General features: G+C 36.0%; 1 protein-coding gene across 2 annotated transcripts; it reads right to left on the bottom strand.

Annotated features, from left to right (window-relative positions):
- Window positions 1-1,198: 1,198 nt before the first annotated feature.
- Window positions 1,199-25,941, bottom strand: vwa7 (von Willebrand factor A domain containing 7). Of its 2 annotated transcripts, none has more exons than XR_015515200.1 (17): window positions 25,577-25,941; window positions 23,134-23,400; window positions 20,175-20,411; window positions 16,139-16,235; window positions 15,914-16,042; window positions 15,286-15,481; window positions 13,522-13,697; window positions 13,301-13,413; window positions 11,080-11,196; window positions 10,585-10,805; window positions 10,366-10,492; window positions 7,744-7,896; window positions 7,556-7,648; window positions 7,163-7,440; window positions 6,921-7,057; window positions 5,689-5,848; window positions 1,199-3,681 (listed from the first exon to the last, which is right to left on the bottom strand). XR_015515200.1 is itself a non-coding variant. In XM_087293365.1 (17 exons), exons 2-17 carry the CDS (start codon window positions 23,350-23,352, stop codon window positions 3,088-3,090), a joined length of 3,033 nt encoding a protein of 1,010 aa, XP_087149491.1. In that variant the 5' UTR covers window positions 23,353-23,400; window positions 25,577-25,941; the 3' UTR covers window positions 1,199-3,087. The 2 variants fall into 2 exon arrangements, 1 of the variants encoding a protein (XP_087149491.1); XM_087293365.1 differs by having other exon boundaries at window positions 10,585-10,791.
- Window positions 25,942-26,028: the final 87 nt, after the last annotated feature.

The following is a 26,028-nucleotide window of genomic DNA, read 5'->3' as shown; positions in this document are numbered from 1 at the left end:
ATATATTCAAGTTCCATTCAATATATTCAGACTTTCATTCCGTTCCATATACTCAAAATTTCCTGAATGGCATTTCATAATATGTATGTATGTATGTATGTATGTATGTATGTATGTATGTATGTATGTATATATATATATATATATATATATATATATATATATATATATATATATATATATATATATATATATGTGTGTGTGTGTGTGTATACAGTTGAAGTCAGGATTATTAGCCCCCATGAATTATTATTAGCCCCTTGTTTATTTCTTTCCCCAAATTCTGTTTAACGGAGGGATTTCTAAACATAATAGTTTTATTAACTCATTTCTAATAACTGGTTTATTTTATCTTGATGACAGTAAATAATGTTTTACTAGATATTTTTCAAGACACTTCTATACAGCTTAAAGGGACATTTACAAGCTTTACTAGGTTAATTGGGTTGACTAGGCAAGTTAGAGTAATTAGGCAAGTTATTGTATAACGATGGTTTGTTCTATAGTCTATTGAAGGAAAATATAGCTTAAAGAGGCTAATAATTTTGACCCTAAAATGGTTTTTTAAAAAATAAAACAACTTTTACTCTAGCTGAAATAAAACAAATGAGACTTTCTCCAGAAGAAAAAATATTATCATACTGTGAATTTCTTCGCTCTGTTAAACATCATTTGAGAAATATTTTTGAAAAATTAAAGGGGGGCTAATAACTCTGACTTCAACTGTATACACTGTAAAAACCAAAAAGTTAAGGTAACTCAAACCATTTGAGGAAACCAATTGCAACAAACCATTTAGGTTCAAAAAATAATCCAAGTGAGCACCGTGCACTTAATCCATTTGAGTAAAAGAAGCAATTTGAGCACAGTAATCAAATCAAATCAAACTATATAATCAATCATATATAATCAAATCAAACTATATATATATATATATATATATATATATATATATATATATATATATATATATATATATATATATATATATATATATATATATATATATATATACATATAAGAGGTAAACAATTGAATTTCGATTCAATTTTGAGTATGCTGTTTTGCATTGGAAACTATTGTGACCAAGTATAAACCAAAACAAACAACATAATATCAAAGGAAGCATGTTTGTTTTCTAGGGAGGTCTGGTTGGCAAAAAAAGATGAATCAAAAGATAAAACCTTTTACAGACAGATTTTATTTATTTTTTTAATATGGCACAAAACCCAATCCATATCACAACTAAAACAGTGGGTACATATGAAATCACATTTAAAAAGACAAACAATATAGAGTGCACTGTGATGAGCAGATTACAGAAAATACTTGAGGAATCCAACATTCAATATCAAATTTCAACAAAGCGTTCAACATCTAGACGAGGACTACATTATTCACAAATGCTTAACTTTTTAAAGAATTATTTTTAGGACTGTCCGTTTTTGTCAAATCTTGAAAAGTGTTTGGTTCAACTAATAACAGCTTTGATCCTATTAACCTGTAAACTGACGTCAGATTGTACTTGATTTAAATATTGCTTTATTTAAATGTAACCAAGTATGACTTTTTGGTTAATTTAGTCAGACATGAAGTACCAAATTTAAAGTCTGGGACAAACTGGTAAGCGATTCAGTGTTTAATTCAGTAATGCTTAATTTTTTTTTAATTATTATTATTCTGGCAAATCTGGTGAGCAATTCAGTATTTAACTCAGCAATACTTAGAATATTTTTTGATTCACTAGAAATGTGTAACTCATAACAGCCAATTTTGTGGCTCCACAGTTTTTAAATCACTAAAAAGAACGTCTTTAAGGGTCATTCCCAATCTATTTTTTTCACCTCATTATTATCACGAATATGTAGATACTTTTGCCACCAAAACCAATCTTTCTGTTTTTGGAACAAAATGTAAAAAATTTTTAGGAAACCTTTGGTATTAACTACCCTTGAATTCAATTTTGGTGGCATCTGAGGCCACACAGTTACATAGTAAATAACGAATCAAGGAAATTTCATCAACAATTTTCAAAACAAACGCAAGTGCAGGTTGCCAGATTAATGACTAACAAGAGCGAGTGTTGTATATAAAAGCAACGGTATGAGGCAAAAGGAACATTTTCCATATAAAAGAGTTTTTGTTCTAACACCTGGATATTGATAGAATAAATCATATATTAGAATATAGCACCTCAGGTACACCTCATGTGCTTTATTCAGTGTTAAATGCTAACAATGGAAGTTTGAATGCCATTTCACCTGACATTTGTTCCCATACTACTGAAAGCAGCAGATAGCTCACCTCAGATCTTACAAATAAAATAAACCGTTTGAAATTACACTTTAGAACTGTGCTTCGGTGCAAACCAACACATATCAGTGATTTAGCATGTACATTTAATAATGTTAAAGAGGTTAAATATGTTTTAATTAGATTATAAACCTTACCATTTCCTGAGTGAGTGCATATTTTGTGCTTCTGAATGGCTGTATTTAAATTTCTGTGGTGTTTTTTTCTGGTATAAACAACCAAGTTGCTTATCACTGCAAATATTGCTGCGTAGCCTGTGACCTGCATACCTAATGTTTACATCCATACTATTTGCTAATTAATAACCTCATGTGGAACTTTGAATTTGCATGTCATTAGATTCTGTTACTGTCCACCGGAGGTCGCATTTCTTTCATGGACGCATGCTTTGAGAGCCTTCCTGACTGAATGAATGACATACACTTTTTTTCCACGAAAGCAACACTGTGTGCTGGAATATGACTGCTGACATCCCAAGAAAGAAAAAAAGTCATTTTCTGGTGATACATCAATGATTTGCGGGAGTTAGCCAGGGAAGCAACATAACTGAAGAGCGAGTGGGTTGGAGGGTGAGATTTGATACACTTGGGATCTCTGTAATTGGCTCTGTAATTGGCCAAACCAAAACAAAGACAGACGTTCCAGCACATTACAGACATTTTCAAAGCAGAAAGACTGACTTCAGCATTGCTTTACAGATAAACAAGAATGTTCACTTGGCATATTTCTTAAATATTTGCAAACATATTATGGTATTTGTATGCTTTAGAAGAGTCAAAAACTTACATACAGCACTATTAATACTAAGTGTCCCAATAACATTGGTAACCATGAGGTAGATTCCCCACTGTGTGCCCTGTTGTTTTCTCGTAGTGCCCTCTGCTGACTAGCTTTGAGATGACAGCGTCTCATATTACCTGCTTTATCCAACAGTACTAGCTCTGCATGAGGGGCACAGCAGCTTGATAAATAATGCATTAATATGGGCTTCCCCTTTGTCCATTCACTGATGTTCGCTGGATGATCCCTATACATCAACTGAACACCTTCCAGCCTTTGTCCATGGTGTACTTCTGTTCCAACATGAGTATTGATTTCTGAGGAGTTCTTTTGTGGCTGTAGCAAAGGAAGATATACTCCACCTGTGGACTCTTTGTGAAGCTTTGGGAAGTGTTCTGTGTGTCTCTGTGTAGTCATTTCAGAGAGAATGAGCCTGCCTTCTCCTTGTGTCAGCTCTATGGATGCCAGTCCAGAGTGGCCTCTGTCTTTTGCTAGCAGCGAGACTTTCCAGTTGCCCTGAGAGCACAGAGACGGGCACGAGGACTCTACATGTAGAGAGGAACATGCTGGAGGATTTTTATCAGGCTCCTGGAATTGTAACATGAATTGAGTTGTAGGATATGTTCAAATGCATTCATATGTAGTTAGTGGTCAACATCTAGTTGTAAAGGACCCCAGGTTGGTAATCAAACTCAGATTACAATTAATTATTTAGCAGATGCTTTGGTATTTCTTTATTTAGATGGTCGTGTTTAAACATTTTGTTGACTATAAGTTATGAAACTAATTCTCAGAGTTTAAGCAGACGGTCGGCTTAATATCTGCTGATAATAAGGTCTGGCCCTATCCAGTTTGGCGCACTAGGTAAGATTTCAGGTGGTGCCACGTCACATCGCAGTAAATTCCACTGCTGGTGTACATATAGTCATAAGAAACTAAATAGCTTTTTGATCGACTACTACAAGCTGGGAAAACGTCAGATAAATATGCCAATGCAATTAACGTTATTACACCTAATGCTGCTGAATAGATCTAATATTTACACATTTTCTTGAGGAAGGAGTGATGAGGTTACATTACTATTTTCCATAACATCTATGCCCTTCCATAACATTAGCTGACATTAAAACTAACAGATAGCACTATAGCTATTTATTGATTAGCAACCATGTTATGCCATACCTGTCAGCGTTGGGATGTAAAAAATATGGGACAACAAATAGCTTCAAATGATAGATAACATAGCAAAGAGGGATTGTGATTAGGCTATATTCTCATTATTTAATACTACTACTACTACTTATTAGGCTTTGCACTATGCAGTTAGTTAATGTGGGTGTATTCTTTTATAAGTCATGAATAGTGAAAGTTAGACTTTTTCAATAGGGGGGAGGGGTGGGGGGTTGTGATTAGGCTATATTCTCATTATTTAATACTACTACTACTACTAATTAGGCTTCACACTATGCAGTTAAATTAATGTGGGTGTATTCTTTTATAAGTCATAATACCAACTAGTTTCAAGAATAGTGAAAGTTAGACTTTTTTTTTCTTTCCCCATGGCGGACTTTTTTTTTCTCTTTCTGCCGGCCCTGCTGATACTACACCATTCAGATATTAAACTGACTATGAGAAACTTTGAAAGTACATTCCAACTAACATCAACTCTAATCTTGCAGTCTATTAATACTCTAATGAGAATTAGTTGGTACGTAGTTGCAATATAACATATATTCAACAAAAGGTTTTAAAGGTCAATAAGATAGGTTGATAAGAAAGTGTCTGGTGCATATGAAGAGTTAATTTATATTTTTTCAAAACTCATTAATATGGACAATGACAAATGTGTATTCCAAATTTGTAAAATGTGACTTGATGGGGTGTTGGCACATGTCATTAATATGAATGAGAATTTATGCATGCATATGACAACTGTCGTTAATTGTCATTCACTCAGTTATTCCATTTTAAATGCAAAAACTATTTTAAACTGTTTGGGAGGTATAATCTAATACCTCATAGCCTGCCTGTGGCTTTGTCATGACAACCTGACATTTCCAAGACGGCATAATACATTTACAAACACAACCTTGTCATAAATTTAGCATAAACATGATTGTCATGAGGCCATTATAATTGGGTCATGAATGTAATGACAGTGTTGTTAATATTATTTTTGAGCTCAACTACAGTTGACAATTGCACTGATATATTTTAATGACAAAAACATTTTGTTCCACAAGTTATCAGGAATAAAATAATGGCAAAATGACCTCATGATGATCTTGGTTATGACAGATTTATGACAAAGACAAAAACAGGTTTGGATGTCTTTGGTCATGTCAAGTTATCGTAACAAAAACATCAACAGAGCTAGTAAAACTTGGCAGTTGCCATAGGCATGCATAGATGTGATGACAGTCTTATAAACACCATACTCAAATAAAATGTTACCATTAAAATAACCAGTAAGCAGGTTATTAAAGACTGTAACCCCCACCCATTAGATATTATTTGTGCTGCATTAACAAAATAAAAGTGTACCTTATTGTAAAGACATATCTACGCATAATTTACCATTCTGTATATTCTTACCTCTGGTATCACTGTTAGGTGTACCACTGCATAATTTGAGTCTGGTGAATCTTCTGCCTGAACAGTCAAGGTCAATGTGATGGCCTTCCCTGTCTGAGTAGTATGAGGGGTCCTTATCTCAACCTCTCTTTTCACAGAGCCCCTTGTACCAATAAACAGCCTGAAAATTGAATAACTGTCATGAACACATCTGAATAATATAAAAGTATACCATGTACAGTACATATAAGCTGTGGTTTTGATCATGTTCATGGATGAACTTAAGTATTAAAAACGTATAATTATGTAATTTCATCAATGAAAGCAGCAAAGCTTTTATTATGCCACAGTCCAACACTTCAGTTCTTCAGGTCATTGTCACCAGGGGAGGAAGCAGGGCTTTGTTATTGTATTAAATACATATTAGGATTCTGTTACAGTCTAAGGCCCTGTCCACATGAACATAGGTATTTTCAAAAGCACTTGTCCACACGAAAACATTGTCAGAGGACTGAAACGTCCTGAAAACTTTTTCCAAATCTCTGGGTATGGTGTGGACTTCAGCTTGGGTGCTGTTTTCTCCTTTCTGATTGGCCTACATGGCTGGGTTTACACCAAACATGGAAGATGGAAATTAGGAAAATTCCGCACATTCGCAGCAAACGCATTGCATGTTTCATGTCAATCACGCATGGGACGGAAATCGGCTCATTCTCTTGAATGCACTCATTTGTATGCAATTAACTTGTGCAAAAACTTCCCAAAAGTGTCATTATTGCCACCTGTTGGTTCGGCATACCATTAACATGCATACCAGTGCCTTTTTGCATTTTCATTTGGATGGAGATTTTTTAAAAACAGAAGCAGGGAAAACCCTGTTTATAAAAATACCTGCGTACACGTGGGCATTGCCTAATAAACGTACATTATATTATAGTACCTTTGGTGTTTCCCTGTTACTATAAAACCGTGGGACACAGACTATGTCAGATTAAAAGCAACAGTTGTTTTTTTTTTGGTCTGGATTAGAATTTTCTTCAAAACATTAGTGATAATGATGAAAGTACGAGTCTGTAAGTCAGCAAAATATACTGTATAACAGAGTTCTAGTGGTATTTGGATATTTTAATGAACAAAATCGTATCTATTGTGTCTTCAACTAAACTAGCAAACATTATTGTAGGTCTGTTACATCAGTAGAACTTGTTGTAATTGTGATATTTAACAGGCTATTTTTTTTTTACCGTTCTCACCTTTGTTGGTCTTGGTGGGTGAGAAATCCATGGTCATCTTCTGCTAAAAGACTGAAGTGACGGTTTGGACCATGATTAAATAGCTCAAACAGCACATTCGAGCTGTGACCTGGGAGAAGTTGTGGAGCAGAGTGCACCTGGGAATGAAAGTTACGTTCAGATTAGAAGGTTTGTTTTATTATTTAAATTTATTTATTTTTTGTCACGTCATTATTCTACATTTACTGTAATTCTAATCATACTTGTATCTGTACATGTGTTGGCTGAATCATCTCAGTGGAAACTCTTTCAAGCAGATTCCCCTTTCTGTCTTTTCCAGACAGACGCAAGCTAAATGGCATTCTGGGAACTGAATCCATGTAACCCACTAGCTCCTCTCCAGACCAACGAGAAGATGAGGAGTTTAACAACACTTTCTGCAGGCTCTCCCCTTTTGGCCCTAATAGGGTCACGTGACTGAATGAGGCCTCCTCATTGGGTGAGAGGCCTGTCACTGCAACAACCAAAAACGCTGGAATTCCTTTGAAAATAAATAATTGTAGGAATTATTCAGTGTATACATCCCAAAAACAGTGATAACATGAACAAAATGAATTTGGATTTACTGCAGGTGGCTAAAAGAACAATGAGAAGACCTGCTATGGGGCTGCCCTCAATTTTCCTCAATCCTGGATGCGTCTCATTGGCTTCTCGTGCAAAATAGTACAGAAAGTCCAAACTGCTGTCACCTAAGGGGAATATCAGTTAATGCAAACTTGGGAAAAAAAATAACATTTGAAATACAAAATAAGATAAGACTGGGATTTTCTCTTAGAATCTTTACCTAAGGCATTAAATGTAATTGGTCCAATGGCTTTGACTGTAAGCTGCCATATACCTATTTCTAGTGGAGGCAGCAGGCTTATTCGATATAGACCTTTAGATGAGTCCATCACTGCCAGAGGTCCATCTTTACCAAAAAGAGATTGGTGAACACCTGAGAGGGGAAAAAAATATAATATGGGTCATCCAGAGTAATGAGGAACTCTAATGTAAGCGATTCACTATGGAGAGACTGGAAAGAGATAGAAGGTGAAGTTCAACAACTGTTCAAAAACAGACAAAATTCTTCTCACATCATCGACACTAATATAACATGTTAAACCGAGGAAAGAAAATGTTACTGGTGGTCTAGCTTGTGCGGAAAAAAATTAACTCATTGTAAAATATGGGTCAAGATAGTGTTGCAACAGACAACATTACTGTCTTATATAAATGTTATTGAAGTGCCTAAATAAGATTATGTTTTTATGAAGAGTCACTAGCTACAGCGCATGTGGAAAGTATTCATAGCGCTTCACTTTTTCCATATTTTCTATGTTACAGCTTTATTCCAAAATGGATTCAATTAATTATTTTCTCAAAATTCTACACACAATACCCCATAATGACAATGTGAACAAAGATTTTTTGAAATTGTTGCAAATTTATTAAAAATAAAAAACCTGAAAAATCACATGTACATAAGTACTCACAGCCTTTGCTTAATACTTTGTTTATGCACCCTTTGCAGCAATTACAGCCTCAAGTCTTTTTTGAATATGATGCCACAAGCTTGGCACACCTGTCTTTGGGAATTTTTGCCCCTTCCTCTTTGCAGTACCTCTCAGGCTATATCAGGTCGGATGGGAAACGACGGTGTACAGCCATTTTCAGAAATTTCCAGATATGTTCAATAGGATTTAGGTCTGGGCTCTAGCTGAGCCACTTAAGGACATTCACCGAGTTGTTGTGAAGCCACTCCATTGATATTTTGGCAGTTTACTTTGGGTCATTGTCCTGCTGGAAGACGAACCGTCACCCCAGTCTGAGGTCAAGAGCACTCTGAAGCAGGATTTCATTTAGGATGTTTCTGTACATTGCTGCATTCATCTTTCCCTCTATCGTGACCAGTCTTCCAGTTTCTGCTGCTGAAAAACATCCCCACAAAATGACGCTGTCACCACCATGCTTCACTGTAGGGATTGTATTAGCCTGGTGATAAGCGGTGCCTGGCATCACTCCAAAGAGTTTAATTTTAGCCTCAGCAGACCAGAGAATTTTGTTTCTTATGGTCTGAGAGTCCTTCAGATGCCTTTAGGCAAATTCCAGGCGGGAGTGGCTACTGTCTGGAAACTCTACCATACAGGCCTGATTGGTGGATTGCTGCACAGATGGTTGTCCTTCTGTAAGGTTCTCCTCTCTCCAAAGAGGAACGCCGGAGTTCAGACAGAGTGACCATCTAGTTCTTGATCACCTCCCGTACTAAGGCCCTTCTCCCCTGATCACTTAGCTTAGATGGCCGGCCAGCTCTAGGAAGAGCTCCTGGGGGTTCCAAACATCTTCCACTTACGGATTATGGAGGTCAGTGTGCTCTTTGGAACTTTCAGAGCAGCAGAAACTTTTCTGTAAACTTCCCCAGCCTTGTACCTGCCTTGAGGTTTACAGACAATTCCTTTGTCTCCATGCTTGGTTTGTGCTTTGACATGCACTGTCAACCCTGGGAACTTATAAAGACAGGTGTATGCCTTTTCAAATCATGTCCAACAAGCGAACTCCAATTAAGCTGCTGAAACATTTCAAGAATAATCAGTGGAAACAGAATGTCCCTGAGCTGAGGTGAATACTTATGGACATGTTAATAAATTTGCAACTATTTAAAAAATCTTTTTTCACTTTGTCATTCCGGGGTATTGCGTGTAGAATTTTGAGGAAATAAATTAATTTAATCCAATTTGGAACAAGGCTGTAACCTAAAAAATGAGGAAAAAATAAAGAGCTATGAATACTTTCCAGATGCGCTGTATGTTTCCATCAAAAGTTTAGATTTATGCACAAAATTAAAATATTGCAAAACATTTAACAATAGAGCCCAATTTCCATCCAATGGGTCCTCTTTGGGAGCGCAGCTGCTCAAGAAAATAATAATGAACTGCTTTGATGATAGACTTTTGGTAAGGGATTTTAAAATGACCTAAAAAACATTTCAGTTTACTGGTTTGTCCATTAATGCCATGCCCCAGCGCTTGTTTTTGTTATCACATGATCTTCAAAGATTTATCTAAGCTATCACAAAGTCACATTGCTTTTTTGATGCACATACTGGAATATTCTGTAAATGTGGTATGTCTGAGTGTTATGTCTATCTTTATATATGTATAATAGTCTATGCACAGTTTTTGTTTTTGAATAGAACTCTAAAATCTAGACTTTACTAGAACTTCTATGTTAAGCAGCTTTGACACAATCTACTTTGTAAAAGCGCTATACAAATACATTTGAATTAAACTGAATAAAAGTTTATTTGCATCTTGGCATTACATTTTTTTATGCAATATTCCAAAATGTGCATAAAATAGGAGGGTATTTGATTTTTAGTTAAAAAGGTAAGTGATGGCTGTCATGCTACTTGTAATAGTGTGTGTACCTGATGGGCTGACAAGCTCACAATCTGTGAGCTGACCAGTAATGTGCAGCATCACTTTTGTCACAGCTCTGTCCACTCTGAAGGAGTTTGATGAATTCGATTCAACATTTGTGTGAAACAGTGTCACCTATTTAGAGAAAGAAACACAATGCATGACAGAACTTGAATATAGATAGATGCTGTCTTTTGGTCCTTTTGTTTCAACACTGTTGACTGTACCTTGCTGGAGGTGGTGGTATCTTCAACAATGGCGGACGCTTTGTGAATGTCTTTGTTTGAAGTGAAGATGGTCATTCCTCCAGACAAAGATGAAAGAGAAGAATACAGAGAGAATCTACCAGGAGATAAAGTTTCTCTTCTTTTCATTTTTCTCATCCCCTTTCCTCCTCCTCCAATGTTGGGATCTTCAGTGAGCAAGAAGTTCACCTAGTAATTGTAGCCTACTCAGATTAGATGCATGAAAACAGTGTTCCTAAACCTAAAGCTGCCCAACCTTATAAATAGTAGACTATTAAAGTAAAATATGCAGCACATGTCTCTTTTCACTCAGGAAAGTTTGGGACTTACATGATGTTAAATTAACAACACATTTAATAGGAATAAAATACAGAAAAAGGCCTACTTTATCAATGTAACTAGACTCAACTATTTCTATCAAAATGTTTAGTGAATTTATAATTGCTTTTTTAAAATACTTTGCAGGTGGTGATTTACCTTTGTTTGCTTCTCAAGTATAAGAGCCTGGACTGCACTTTGCAGATGACGATCTTTAGGAGAAGCATCGGTGAACACAAATATCTCTGACAACGGTGGGCTATGGGTTAGAGCCAACTGACACACAAACACATTCATACACATGAAAAACACACAGAGAAGCTCTTTAAATGCACAGTATTGCCATTTGTAGAAATCAACTGATTTTATTTAAATAAACCTTGGCATTTTATCTATACAGGGTGGGCCATTTATATGGATACACCTTAATAAACTTATTGGGAATTTCATAAGAAAAAAACATTGGTGTGCTTGGTTTTAACAAAACTTTTTTTTTTTCATGAGTTATTTACAAGCCCCCTCACATATACTAATGTGCCACAAAGAGGATGTTAATATCAACAACCATTCCCATTTTATTAAAGTGTATCCATATAAACGACCCACCCTGTAAATTATACAAGTAAATATTTGAAGAGTTCAGATGCAAAAACCTATAAGTGCTGTCTGAAATTTCCATCTAAAATGAATCTTTTTCTCACCCTCCTTTTCATGTTGCGTTATTTTACTTTAAAAACCATGAAAAGAACTTATTCTTTGCCATAAAAGTGATATTAGGGAACCTACACACAGGAGCCTAATAAAAATGCTAATTTTGGAAGAAAATTTCAGATGGTATTTAGAGGTTTTTGCATCTGAACTCTTCATTTACACCCATATACAGTAGTGTATATTTGGCAGAATACTGTATAAGGTGGCACATAAAAATTACATTTAAGGTCAAAGCATAGATTCTGGAGAAGCCTAATCCTAATACTGTTAATCATTATTTTAAACATATATAAGCTGCAGTCTTTGAGCTGTTCCTGCAATTTTTTCAGCACAATTGGGCTACTTTTAATTACTTGCCACTATTTTTTTTCCTCTGTAAGTTAAAAAGTTTGACATATTGCATCCATGATATTAATATGGATGTGTTGAAATATTTCACTCTGCCATTTTTATACCCAAATTGATGATGTAATGATATAAACTGTGATAGGATGATGAAACTAAATAACCATACTTTTGTGAGGTGCACAGGCTCTAGAGGTGAGAGAGTGTGTGGTGTGCCTATTTCCATTTCAATGTTAAGGACTTTACAGGATTGTTGCTGAATAAAAAACTAATGAAGTATATGTAATTACAGAAGAAAGTCTGTCAATTTATTAACCTATTGGATGTTTGTTTGAGATTTTTAAAATATCTTTAATTTAAAATATATTTCCACTAGAGTTGTTCTGCATTTGGCTGCATTCATTGTGTTTTTAAGTAGAGGCACATGGCAGTCATATGAGAGAAATAATTCTAAGTGTGCTGCCTAGATGATTGTGTAAGATGATTGTGTTATGATATTCTTCATAATTACTTATGTATATTTATCTTGAAAGAAACAACTGTGTATAATGTATAGAGTGATGTAAAATATGTATTTTACGTATTGGTATTTATATTATTGCGTTAGTTTTGATTGGCTATTGGGGTAGTTTTGTTTGGAAAATGTGGTAACCCACCCTTTGTTCTTATGACAATTAATCCAACATCCCTCCACCTCCCTGTCTATTCCTCCAATGTTATTACTGTAATGTTTCAATTTCATGATTTCATTCTAATTGTGCTTGACATTTTTAGGGAAATGTATATTTTTTTTACTTAAAATGATTTACCAATTTACAAAGAAATACAAAGTAATGCTGCTCATTCCAAAATTCTGATTAGTCGTTGACAAAGGTGGAGGATTCCTTTTAGTTATATCAGTAGTACATTTGTTTAAATAGATCTCAGATTAGTGGCAGCACGGTGGCGCAGAGTGTAGCAAAATCCCCTTACAGGAAGAAGGCAGCTGGTTTGAGCCCCGGCTGGGTCAGTTGGCCTTTCTGTGTGGAGTTTGCATGTTCTTCCTGTGTTTGCTTGGGTTTCCTCTGGGTGCTCCGGTTTTCCCCACAAGCCAAAGACATGCGGTACAGGTGAATTGAATAAAGTAAATTGGCCATGGTGTTTGTGAGTGTGTGGGTGTTTTCCCAGGGATGGGTTGCAGCTGGAAGGGCATCCACTGTGTAAAACATGTGCTGAATAAGTTGGTGGTTAATTCCGCTGAGGCGACCCATGATTAATAAAGGAGCTAAGCTGAAAAGAGAAGGAATGAATGAATAAATGATCTCAGATAAAAGATTTGTCTTACCTGAAGTGCAGAGAGACACATCTCTGGCTCATCCCCACCTCCAAGAGCTGTCAGATTCTCCAAATTTTGCATGAACCGATCAGGGTCATCTGTTTCCATCACCGGCCCAAAACCTGAGTTGTAATACACTTCATCATCAAAGTGACTTAAGTACCTTTAACACAGATTAGGGTTTTTTCAAAGGTGTGATGTGTTTGTATCAGGCAGAAGATGGGTCTAACCAGGATCATGAAAAGGCACCAGAACGAATGTGCCAGGAAGACTAGTACGTCTGCTTTTTCCACGGGCTTGTATAATGGAGAAGGCTCGGAGACGGGCAGCTGTGATCTCTTCAAACATGCTACCAGTGGTGTCCATGACAAAAACCAATGCTGGGGGCTGCTGGACACTGAAGAGCCTGGAAACAGAAATGCAAAATGGAGAGCGACCAACCTTTAAACAAGCACTCAATATCAACACACATGCAGACCCTTTCACTATAGGAAAGTTAAGGTGTGTGTCCATACTCGAAAGTGTTTATGCATTGTCATTGCAAATAATTGGGAAATAATTTAACTTACACTTAAAAACACTCTTAAAAGAAAATGCCACTGATTTAATTTATATTTGTTTTGTTAATTTGTTTGAGTAGTGTTTATAACCAAAATCTTTACTCTACACGACCTGACAAAAGTCCTGTTGCCATTCCAAGTTTTAGAAACAACAAATAATAATGTGACTTTTAGTTAGTAGAAGTGGCTTACATGAAAGACAAAGGCCTCTAGATTACGCTTATTTTACCAAAATAAAATTTAATCATGCCTCGATTTTTAATTATTTAATTAAGACAGTAAGGTTTGACTTTGCCTAGACAAAAGTCTTGTCACTTAACAGAAATAATGCAAGTTTAGAATATAAAGTCATGATGCAGTGGAAGAAAAATTAATAGTGTGTATGACCCCCGTGAGCTTGGAAGTCTGCATCCATACATCTCTGCAGTGAGTCAAATAATGTCATCTGGAATGCCAAAGAAAGTGTTCTTGCAGGACTCCCAGAGTTTGTTTGGATTCGTCTTCAATGTCTCCTCCTTCATTTTACCCCAGACATACTAATAATGTTCATATCTGGTGACTGCACTGGCCAATCCTGAAGCACATTGGCCTTTTTTGTCTTTTTAGAAATTTTGATGTGGAGGCTGAAGAATGAGAAGGAGCGCTATCCTGTGCTTTGTAATGTAATTGGCAGCACAGATGTCTTGATACCTTGCTGTTGATGTTGTCATCCACTCTGAGGATCTACACGCCCCCATACTGAATGTATCCCCAAATCCAGATTTTTTTGCTTCACCAAACTAGACTAAACTTTTTGGTTTAAATCTTGGGTCCATGCAGTTCTAATAGGTCTTCTGCAGTATTTGCGATGATTGGGATGCAGTTCAAGAGATGACTCCTCGGAAAAATCTACCTTCAACCACTTTTCCAAATGATCAATTAGAAGTCAAGTTATTATATGTTGCTCTTACAACTGGGATCGACGACAAGACTTTTGTCAGGTAGTGTACTTGCACCATATATTTTTGGCAAGTAATGGTATTTTAACTGGAGTATGATTTTCCAAAACATGTAAAACTCGGAGTAAGAGACTAAGTGAATTAAAAGCTTTTTTTTTTTTTTTAAATAACCAGCAATCTGTGAGTGTATGTGAATCACTCCCAGTGCTATGGACAGCAGAAGAGAAGGGCCAAACTATATGCAGAAATACCAGGACATGCAGTCATTTTTCTTCAGACTGGTTAACTGTCAAATAAACAACACGTAGCTGTTGTAAAACATCTTTTGTTCCCCAAGTCTTTGTAAAAGAGCAACTGTTTCATGGCTCCAGTTTGCCTGGACAAGAGCATGTTCAGGCTCCACAATGTGAACCATTTCAGTGGAAAAGAGTTAATGGTGTCTAAAGAAATTTCAGTCTTGCCTCATATATCACTGTAAATGAAAGTGACCTCTGACCTGAGGAAGCTTTCTGGCCCCACCCTATGGCGGAGGTCTTGGAGGACTCTGAGGGTTGCTGTGGAAGCCAGATGAGCAGCTTCTTTATGGAGGAAGTGATGAGGGGAGAACAACGGAGATGTGCTGTCCTTGTTTATTCCTCCCTCAGCTCCCTGGTGACGACTACTGTCCAGAATCCCACCGTGGCTGCACTTGCCTTTAATAAACAATACACTGCTTGTTACTTTTCTTCTCAATAAATCAATAGAATGAATGAACATTGCAAGCAATTAACAATTAACATGAACAATTCTGCAGATGTAATACAAAAAGTAATAAGATACATATAACATATACTGTACACACACACACTTGTACAGCTATCTTTACAGGGACTTATCTTAGACCTAATGCTTTTTATTTTCTTCAAACTGTATATTTGAACCCCTTACCCCAACCCTCACCCTAAACTCAGTCCTACCTGAAAACATTCAACATTTTTACATTTTCAAAAACATAGTTATTAATTACATTTTCGTTATTCTGTGGGATTTATAAGCAGTTTTTGCCATAGAGAACCAAATAAAGGTAAAAATGTACTGGTATTGCTATACTTGTGGGGACATTTGGTTTCATTTGATGCCAGTACCTGGTGGTTTGACAGGATAGTTGCTGAAATAGCCAGTAGTCAGCAATGGTTTTGTCTGATGAATCATTTCCTTCAGCAGATTGTTGTAACAGCTATATCTGTAGCATTCTGCACATGTGGGGGTGTCCGCTGAGGACAACCAAATAAAGCAGAAGATTTATTGTTAACTGTTTGATTTATGGTTGCTTTATTACGTACTGTAAAACATTTTCCTGATAGACTCACCTGAGGCTACAGGAACTGAAGGCTCTTCTGGGTGCAGAAGGTGGAGGTACAATGTTTGCTGACCCATCTCTACCCAATTACTGTGACTGTAGAAGTCCTAAGATCAAACATAAGCACACGCAGACATGCAAACATATTTTTTATTTCTAACAATAATAATTATTGTTAAATCTAAATTTCTAAATTGCTATAATAATTGAAGACCTTACTGTAAATGTAGCTGTAATTTCATATAATTTCAAATTAAGTTATATATTTACAGTTTAAAAGGCAAATATGCCATTGAATAATAGAGTTGTAATCTGTTTGTATTTTAACTGTGATTATGTTGTTTTTATGTGACATTTTGGCAGTTCGTTCTGCTGTGGTGACTCGATATGCAACATTTTGGTCTTTATTTTTGATTTATAGTAGAACTAGAAATAGGAATTGATGGAATATGGCACCACCATGAGACGAAGCTTAGACCACGGGTGCACAATCTTGTTCCTGAAAATCTACCTTCTTGCAGATTTTAGTTGCAACCCATATCAAACACATCTGCCTGTTGTTATCATGTGCTGTTCAGGTCCTATTTATTTGGTTCATGTGTGTTTGATCAGGGTTTGAGCTGAACTCTATAGAAAGGTAGATCCCCAGGAACAGGGTTGAGCACATTGGACTCGAATTCAGGTCAACTGAAGCAGAGTGGGGCTATACATTGGAGGGCTTTACTCAAGGTTATGGCTCTGGCAAACTAGATAACTATAAGTAAGCTATTCATTGTTAGAATTCTCCTAAACCGTGTGAACAGTAGCTTTGTTTCCATCTAGCAAAATGTAAATTAGATTTACACTTGAGGTCAAAATTATAATCCTTTCTTTGATTTTTTTTTCTTTTTCAAATATATCCCAAATGATATTTAAAATAGCAATAATTTTTTTATGGTATGAAGAAGCTCTTTTTTATTTTAGCTAGAATAAAAAAAGTTGTTATTTTTTTAAAAATCACTTTAAGGCCAATATTATTATTGACCTTAAGCATTTTTTTGATTGTCTGCAGAACAAACCACTTGGCCAGTTTACCTAGTTAATCCAGTTATGCCTTTAAAGGGGTGGTCCAGAGTGTACTTTTAAGGCTTTGTTGTGTTTACGGGGTACAAAGCAATGTGTGCTCATGCTTCATTTGTAAAAAATCTGGTTATTTTTTCATATATCTTACTTTGATTATATACAGGTACCCAGCTAACATTAAAATAGCTGTCATATTTCCTATTTCCTCTGAAAAGTTCGCCATCATGAGGGTCTGATTGGTCAGCTAACATAATGTGTTGTGATTCACAGATCAGCTCGACATCACCAGGAAGCATCTTTGTTATAACATTACAGCGCCTCTGGACACCACAACTTCACTGCATTTGGGTTATGTACATAACCTTAAGGGTTTAAGACATCATTAACCCGGATGTATTTTTGTGGTCCCCAAACTTTGTCACTGTAGGCTTCGCTAACTCTATAAAAGCCAATAGCTGCGTCCCAAATGGCACACTATACACTATGCAATCATGCACTATGTACTTATGCACTTACACACTCAACAGGATAGTATATGTATGTAGTGTTGTCCCAAATGGCACACTAATGTTTTTTTACTAAGCGGAAATTCAAACCGTTTCCCTGATGATGTTTGACGGTTGCCAAATCAGTGAAATAAACGACCGAATTATCAAGTATTACCTGCCGTGAGTGTTGCCACATTCACCATCGGGAGGCGTTATAATCACTCTTGTAGGAGAATTTTGCTTTCACCATCCAAAATAAATAAAGTTATTCAACATGTGCGTCCGATAGCTCCGCCCCTTCCGCTACGTAAGCAAACCTGCGGTCGTTGAGTGCGTGAAGTGTCCATCATTCCACACTTCATTTTAGCGGCTGAATGAGTGCATCATCCGGGTAATTAAAGTGCACTTATCATTTTTAGAGTTTTCAATGTGAACACACTACTTACACTATTTATACTACAAAATGGCGTAGATCAGTGCATAAGTATGCGATTTTGGACGCAGCTAATGTCTTCCTTTGCATTGAACTTTGAGCATCTTACATTTAGAGATGTTGTTTATGTTCACACAGCTACATTACACATCAACTAAAGTTTAAAATATGATATCGAGTGGGCCATTCTTATAAACGGCACTTTAAACTGAATACTATCTTGAACAATATCTAGTTAAATATTAAGTACTTGCATCATAGCAGAGATATTGTAAAATAAATCAGTTATTACAAATTAGCTATTAAAACTATATAGTTTGGAAATGTGTCAAAAAAGCTATTCTTTCTGCTAAACATAAATGTGTGTGCGTGTGTTTGTGTGTATGTGTGTGTGTGGGTGGGGGGTGGGGGGGTACAGGGGGGCTAATTATTCAGAAGGAAAAAAGTAAAATACATCAAAAAATATTTGTGATTAAACTACATTTTCCATCCAGTGAGTCAAAAAAAAAAACAAAAATGTCACTCCCTGGTAAACTGGTGTCAAATATCAAAAAGAAAACTGGAATTTGCTGCCATTAGGGAAGCCATTGTAGACATTTTGTCTTATATAATAAATTATTTGCATCTCAGACAGTAAAGATGAAATGCAAAAGATTGTGGGGTAGCATTTGGAGAGATGATACTGCTCTTTGGGAATGCAGTCATTTAAGTTTTGGAAGATACAGGGTTTCTGCATCAAGTCAATTTTAAGACTTTTTAAGACCCTTTTAAGACCATTAAGAATAAAATTTTAGACTTATACAGGGTTAAAGACAAATTATTATTTTTTTTAATGGCCCAGTATTATCATGAAAAATCGTGTAATTGGTTTTAGATTTTCCCCTTGATTGGGGAATTTACTTTAGGGAATTTGCTGTAAAAATGTCTAACAGCTGTTGTGAATTGTAGCTGCAATAAAACAAAACTTAAATATTAAAAATGATACTTCATTGAGATGTATTGTTGGTCATTGGATGGATGTTGGCCTGATTGAATAGCTTTACTTTGATAAAACAAAATTATAACCTGCTTAAAATGATTTAAGACCTACAACACAATATTTCAGTGGATTTAAGACTTTTGAAGACCCAGCCTGGAGGTATAACGAAACACTTTGATGATCAGCTAAGGAATTGGAATGAGCAAAACAACTCTGCAGATATTGTGTAATGTGGTCAGTACTACTGGTTTATCCATTAATGCTGTCCCATCACATTCTATTTCATAAAAATTAATTTAATCAGACTCTTTGATGTGCATGATAGAATTTATTCTGTAAATGGGTTTTCATTATTATTTACTCACATTTTTCTTATCGAATAAAAAGTTTATTCTACTCAGTTTTGTGCATACATTTTATGAGCATTTTCCATTTTTTGTGCTGTTCCAAAATACACATAAAAATATGTGGCTGGAAAAGTATACATTTCTAATTTGTACAGATTACAGAAAAACTCAAGGCATGTTAAAGCATTTTTTTTCCTAAATGTTATTTAGCATTGACTAAAATCCACATTTTTTTTTTTTAACAAAATAATAACAATGTTATCTCATGGGTTTTCAACATGTGATTCCATAGGTTTCACACAAATATGTTCCAAATCACATTTTTGCTCATTAAATTCTATAGCACATGAAATTCATTAATTTTCTGTTAGGGATAATACAGTATATTGTTAATTTTGATGCAATAAACCATATTTTCATATGCTTTTAACTGTTAAAAAGGTCTTACTCCGTAAAGCTAATTACGGTTTTTAACTGTAAATTCTACGGATATCTCATGTTTTGTGGAATACGGATTTATTCTGTAGCATTTATATGGTATCTTTTTTACAGTGTAGCTAATGAGGCTCTGGGCTCTAACAAAGCTACCTGGCTTCACCAGTGATGTAAGTTGAAGTGGGACTATTCTAAACCATCTTCAAAAACATGTGACATTTCTTGTGACATTTGTGGTACATTACATTTACACCTCACCCATACCAAAAGCGTTGTTACATACTGTATATGTTTTAGCCAACCTGTAATGAGTGGAATAGCTGTCCCAAGCTACGTCTGGCCCCCTGGTACTCTTTAGCCTGGGTCAGCAGTATCGTCTGAGCCCAGAACTCCCGCAGCATCTGTATGGCTCCATCCACTCTCTCAGAGTCAAAGTGGTAGACTGGATCAGACCGTGTGGAGCTCAGGAAGTCCATGGCCACGTTAGCACTTGCTACTTCACCCACAGCATGCCAAAACCCCCGACCGAGTCCAGTATACTGAAACAAACAGATTTGCGTTCGGATAGACAATTTTTTTTGCCTACTTTACAGACACGTTTGTTTGTTCATAAATTGTGGGAACTGTTAATAGGCTTAATGGTTTTTATACTGTACAAACTGTATATTCTATTGCCCTACAAATCTTTCCAAAGATACCTAAACTATGAATGTAGACCAAATTATTTAGCAACTGTTACTGTTTTGGTTTGAGAAGGCCAAGAGTGCCTCTGATGGTGAGGGAGAGAAGGACACGATAGTCTTGGAAGATTCTTTGCAGTTATCTCATTTTACATTAAGATATTTTGATAACTTAATAAAATTTAAAATAAAAACTCATGAGATGTTTGGCTGTCAATACATATTTTAAAGATTATTACAAGAATGATCTCATGTGTTTGTATAGGTAAAAAATTAACATTACTTTTTACATTAGCATTGAAAGCTATTCATTTTTTTGACCATTAAACATCTAAATCTGGGCGACGCAGTGGCTCAGTAGGTAGTGCTGTCATCTCACAGCAAGAATGTTGCTGGTTCGAGCCTTGGCTGGGTCAGTTGGTGTTTCTGTGTAGAGTTCTCCCTGTGTTTGCGTGGGTTTCCTACAGGCGCTCCAGTTTCCCCCACAATCTGAAGACATGTGTTACAGGTGAATTGGGTAGGCTAAATTGTCCGTAGTGTATAGGTGTGAATGTTGCGGCTGGAAGGGCATCCGCTGTGTTAAAATGTGCTGGATAAGTTGGCAATTTATTCTGCTGTGGCGACCCTGGATTAATGAAGTAACTAAGCCGAAAAGAAAATGAATGAATGAATAAATGAATGAAACATCTAAATCTAGATGACCCATGGTTAAGCTCAATGATCCAAGGATACCTAATCTGTGTTTGTAGCTCACTGTGGTCAAGAACTGTTGCCATTTTAATTTGGGTAGGTCTACCCATCCCTATCACTGTGGCTGAGCTCCAGAGATGCAGCCGGTAGAAAGTTGCAGAAAGTCACCCATCACTGCAGCCCTCTACCAGTTAGGGCTTTATGGCAAAGTGGTCCAACATATGAAAACCTGCATGCAGTTTGCTAAATAAAACACCTGAAGGACTCCAAGGCGGTGAGAAGTAAGCTTCTCTGGCCTGATGAGACCAAGGTAGAACTTGTATGGCCTTAATTCTAAATGATATATGTGTGGAGATAACGATGCACTGATTATCGACTGTCCAAACAGTGAAGCATGTTGGTTGCAGCATCATGCTGTGGGGATGTTTTTCAGCTGCAGGGACAGGACACGACTGGTTGGAATCAAGGGAAAGATGAATGCGGTCAAGTATAGTACAAGGATATCCTGAACGAAAACCTTCTCCAATCCTTCACAGACTGGGCCTAAGGTTTACATTCCAACAAGACAATCAGCCTAAGCAAGTGACTGTTCTTGAATGGCCCAGCCAAAGCCCTGAACTAAACTTAATTGAGCATTTCTGGAGAGACTTAAAATGGCTGTCCACTAACTGTTACCATCCTACCCAACAGAACTGGAGAGGATCTGCAAGGAGGAATGGCAGAGGATCCCCAAATCCAGGTGTGAAAATCTTGTTGCATCTTTTCCAAGAAGACTCATGGCTCTAATAAAAGAGTGCTTCTAGTAAATACGGAGCAAAGGGTCTGAATACTTAGGACCATGTGATATTCCAGTTTGTTTTTCTGTTTGTACATTAATGAGAGAGAAAAAAAGGAACAATATAACAAAGAATAAACAATTTATTTTTAATACACATGCACAAACATATACAGTTGAAGTCAGAATTATTTTTCCCCCCTTAGATTTTTCTTTTCTTTTGAAAATATTTTCCAAACAATGTTTAACAGATCAAGGACATTTTCACAGTATGTCTGATAATATTGTTTCTTCTGGAAGAACTCTTATTTGTTTTATTTTAGTTAAATTAAAAGCAGTTTTTAATTTTTTAAAAACCATATTAAGCTCAAAATTGTTAGCCCATTTAAGCTATTTTTTGTCGATAGTCTACAGAACAAATCATCATTATACAATAACTTGCTCAATTACCTTAACCTGCCTAGTTAACTTAATTAAACTAGTTAAGCCCTTAAATGTGACTTTAAGCTGTATAGAGTTGAGATGAGTTATTAAAACCATTATGTTTAGAAATGTGTTGAAAAGAGATTGGGGAAAAATTAAACAGGGGGGCTAATAATTCTGACTTCAACTGTATATGTAATCTTGTTGTTGAGATTCTTGCATGTTATTAAACACACTAAGCAATGATCTGATGACGGTGAGTAATGCACTATAAAAAGGGGAAATGCAACTTCAAAACTGTCTATGGTCCAGTTCACAATTTTCTCACTTCCAACTTTTATTCAGACCCTCGGCAATGAGCTAATGCATTTTTTCCCGTCAAATACCCGGTCAGAATGTTCTATTTTAGGCATAGTAAGGTGATTATAAGACACAAAATACAGCAAAAAATATTTGTGCTAGTGTATTTTATAGCTTTTAACTCTCACTGCTTAGTGAAAGGCAACAATTTATTTGCCAAGGGCTAACAAAATAATTTAGTTGTTTAATGGTAAATTCAACTGCAGATGAAATAGCTCTTAATAAATAAATACATACATAAATATTTACTTACTTGCTTACTAGATGAATCAATTGCAGTGAGCAGTAAAAAGGCAAGAACCAAAAACTTGACCAGAATAATACAGTACCTACCAGCTCCTCATAATCTACATCGTGTTGACTTTCCATCATTTTGCTCACAGTTTCCATTGTGATGTTGAGTATAGCTTGCTCCGTCATGTGCTGGTGTGTATATGAATCCCAGGATAATGTTAATACGCGTGACCAGAAGTTGGGCAGAAAAGCTTGACATATTGGCAGATAGATTAATAGGACCACGGCACACAGGTAGGTCAAAGCCAAAGCCATCATTCCACACCGGTCAAAACACCTGAAGTGTCATAGAAAGATGCATCACACCTGCAAAGGTCAAACCGTGATGAGACACTGCTTTTATAAGTCTTATACAAGCTGTGAAGTCTACAGGATGTGGTGAACTGTTTTATATAAGACACACACCACACTATTGTATCCTTTTGCAGGTACAGACAGACAGACACACACACACACACATACACACACACACACACACACACACACACACACACACACACACACACACACACACACACACACACACACACACATATATATATAATGAAAGTTGGTGTTTTACTTTGTTTAACAAGCAAGAGTATTTCCTTTTATTAATTTTTTTGTTTGGAGAAAGTCTGATTTCTTTTAGTTGGACAGCTGTAAATAACCATAATAGTTAAATTATTTATTAAATAAAAAAGGTCAATATTATTACCCCCTTTTATGATTTTAAATTATTCCACCCCTTAGAATTTTTTCCCCCAAATATTTTTCAAATGATGTTTGATAGAGCAAGGAAATTTTCACAGTATGTCTGATAGTATTTTTTTCTTCTGGAGAAAGTCTTATTTGTTTTATTTCGGCTAGAATAAAAGCAGTTTTGATTTCATTTTAAGGTCAAAATGATTAGCCCCTTTAAGCTATATATTTTTTTAAATGTCTACAGAACAAAACACTGTTAAACAATAACTTGCCTAATTACTCAAACCTGCCTAGTTAACATTATTAACCTAGTTAAGCCTTTAAATGTCACTTTAAGCTGTATAGAAGTGTCTTAAAAATATCTAGTGAAATATTATTTACTATCATCATGGCAAAGAAAAAATAAATCAGTTAATAGAGATTAATTATTAACACTATTGTGTTTAGAAATGTGTTGAAAAAAAATCTACTCTCTGTTAAACAGAAATTGGGGAAAAATAAACGGGGGGCTAATAATTCAGGGGGTTTAAAAATTCTGACCTTAATTGTGTGTGTGTGTGTATTAGGGCTGCAAAATACACAATATGTCATTTCATTATCATCAATATCACAATGTGCAAAGCCACAATAATAAAAAATAATTATATGTAATATATAAGGGCGCAGTGGGTAGTGCTGTTGCCTCACAGCAAGAAGTTCGCTGGTTCGATCCTCGGCTTAGTTGGCGTTTCTGTGTGGAGTTTGCATGTTCTCCCTGCGTTCACGTGGGTTTTCTCCGGGTGCTCCGGTTTCCCCCACAGTCCAAAGACATGCGGTACAGGTGAATTGGGTAGGATAAATTGTCCGTAGTGTATAAGTGTGTGTGTGAGTGTTTGTGGATGTTTCCCAGAGATGAGTTGCAGCTGGAAGGGCATCCGCTGCGTAAAAACGTGTTGGATAAGTTGGCGGTTCATTCCGCTGTGGCGACCCCAGATTAATAAAGGGACTAAGCCGACAAGAATATCAATGAATGAATGTAATATACAATTATAATTGACCAGCATTCAATCATATTATACATTACAATATTCTATTATACACAATTATTGAAGGCCTGGTGGGATTGTGAGCAGTGTGACTGTGACAGTTTAAAACATCTCGGGACTGGATATTATGATGTTTGGAGGTGTAACAAAGATTAATGTGGTTGAGTAAAATAGATTTTTTTTTTATTGAATTTTGTGTCACTTTATTTTGATGGTCCGTTTTTTGAATTTAAGTTACATTGCATCTACATGCCAACTAATTGTCATTAGATCATATGTAGACTGTTAGGTTAGGGGTAGGGTTGGGATTAGGATTAGTGTAAGTTGACATGTACTTGCAAAGTTTCTTATAGTCAGTTAAATGTCCGTTGAAGGAGCAGTAAAACAGATATTAAGCAGACAGTTTACTAATGCTCAGATGGACCATCAGAATAAAGTGTTACCGAATTTTGTCATTTTCAGAAAACATCACCTATATCACGTCTTTCTTAATTTTTTCTTTACCTTCTATCTTTTCTTAAATATTTTTTAAATAAAATGTTACATGTAATTTTCAGTATTAATACAGTACATACTGTAACCATGCATTCAAATAACATTTGATTGTTTTTATTTTCATATCTGAATTGGGTGTGGCTTCATGTCCCTATGCATTGTTTTAGTTGCTTTTTTCTCCTGACATAATTAAATCCTAAATTGAACAAAAGTGCTCATATCAACACACATTTCATACATAAGCTCAAACAGGTATACAAAACAGGTATTTTTCTTACCTCTACTGGCTTCTTTCCTTTTGTGGTCTCAGACTAGCTTTTTTCAGCTTGTATTTTCATGCACCAGTTGACAGATCAAAGCTCCAATCAGCAATCAGAAAAGCACATGGTGTGGTTTTTACCCCAAGAAAGAGATGCTGTAAGCATTTTGTCTCCTCACCACATTATCTGCAGTCTTTTGAATAACAGAAAGCTGGAAGACGAGTTTTAAGATTTTAGTTTTTACGAATATTTCTGCAGGTACTTCTCACTTAAGTAAGCTAAAGAAACACGCCTGATTAAGATGGATATCCACGAGACATGTATCCTCATATCCTTATGACCCCACTATTGCATGTGCTTCCCTCCTTGTCTTCTTTCTCCACACTCTTCTCTTTTTTTTCTCCCTCACTTGCCCCATTTTATCATGCTGCACTGACTCTACACAATAGTGCTGCATATATTAAGGGCAA

The sequence above is a fragment of the Danio rerio genome, chromosome 18 (assembly GCF_052040795.2).
Source record: "Danio rerio strain M-AB ecotype USA chromosome 18, GRCz13ab, whole genome shotgun sequence".
Taxonomy (NCBI): Eukaryota; Metazoa; Chordata; class Actinopteri; order Cypriniformes; family Danionidae; genus Danio; species Danio rerio.
This window is presented reverse-complemented; position numbering and strand designations above follow the sequence as displayed.

What these genes read in the sequence shown, in the direction of transcription:
- vwa7 (XM_087293365.1), bottom strand. Translation starts at nt 23,352, where the DNA reads ATGATGGCTTTGGCTTTGACCTACCTGTGTGCCGTGGTCCTATTAATC. An exon ending in CTATCCTGTCAAACCACCAG is followed by an intron (nt 15,482 to 15,913) that starts GTACTGGCATCA and finishes TGTTTATTAAAG; the next exon opens with GCAAGTGCAGCCACGGTGGG. An exon ending in AATTACATTTAATGCCTTAG is followed by an intron (nt 7,649 to 7,743) that starts GTAAAGATTCTA and finishes TATTCCCCTTAG; the next exon opens with GTGACAGCAGTTTGGACTTT.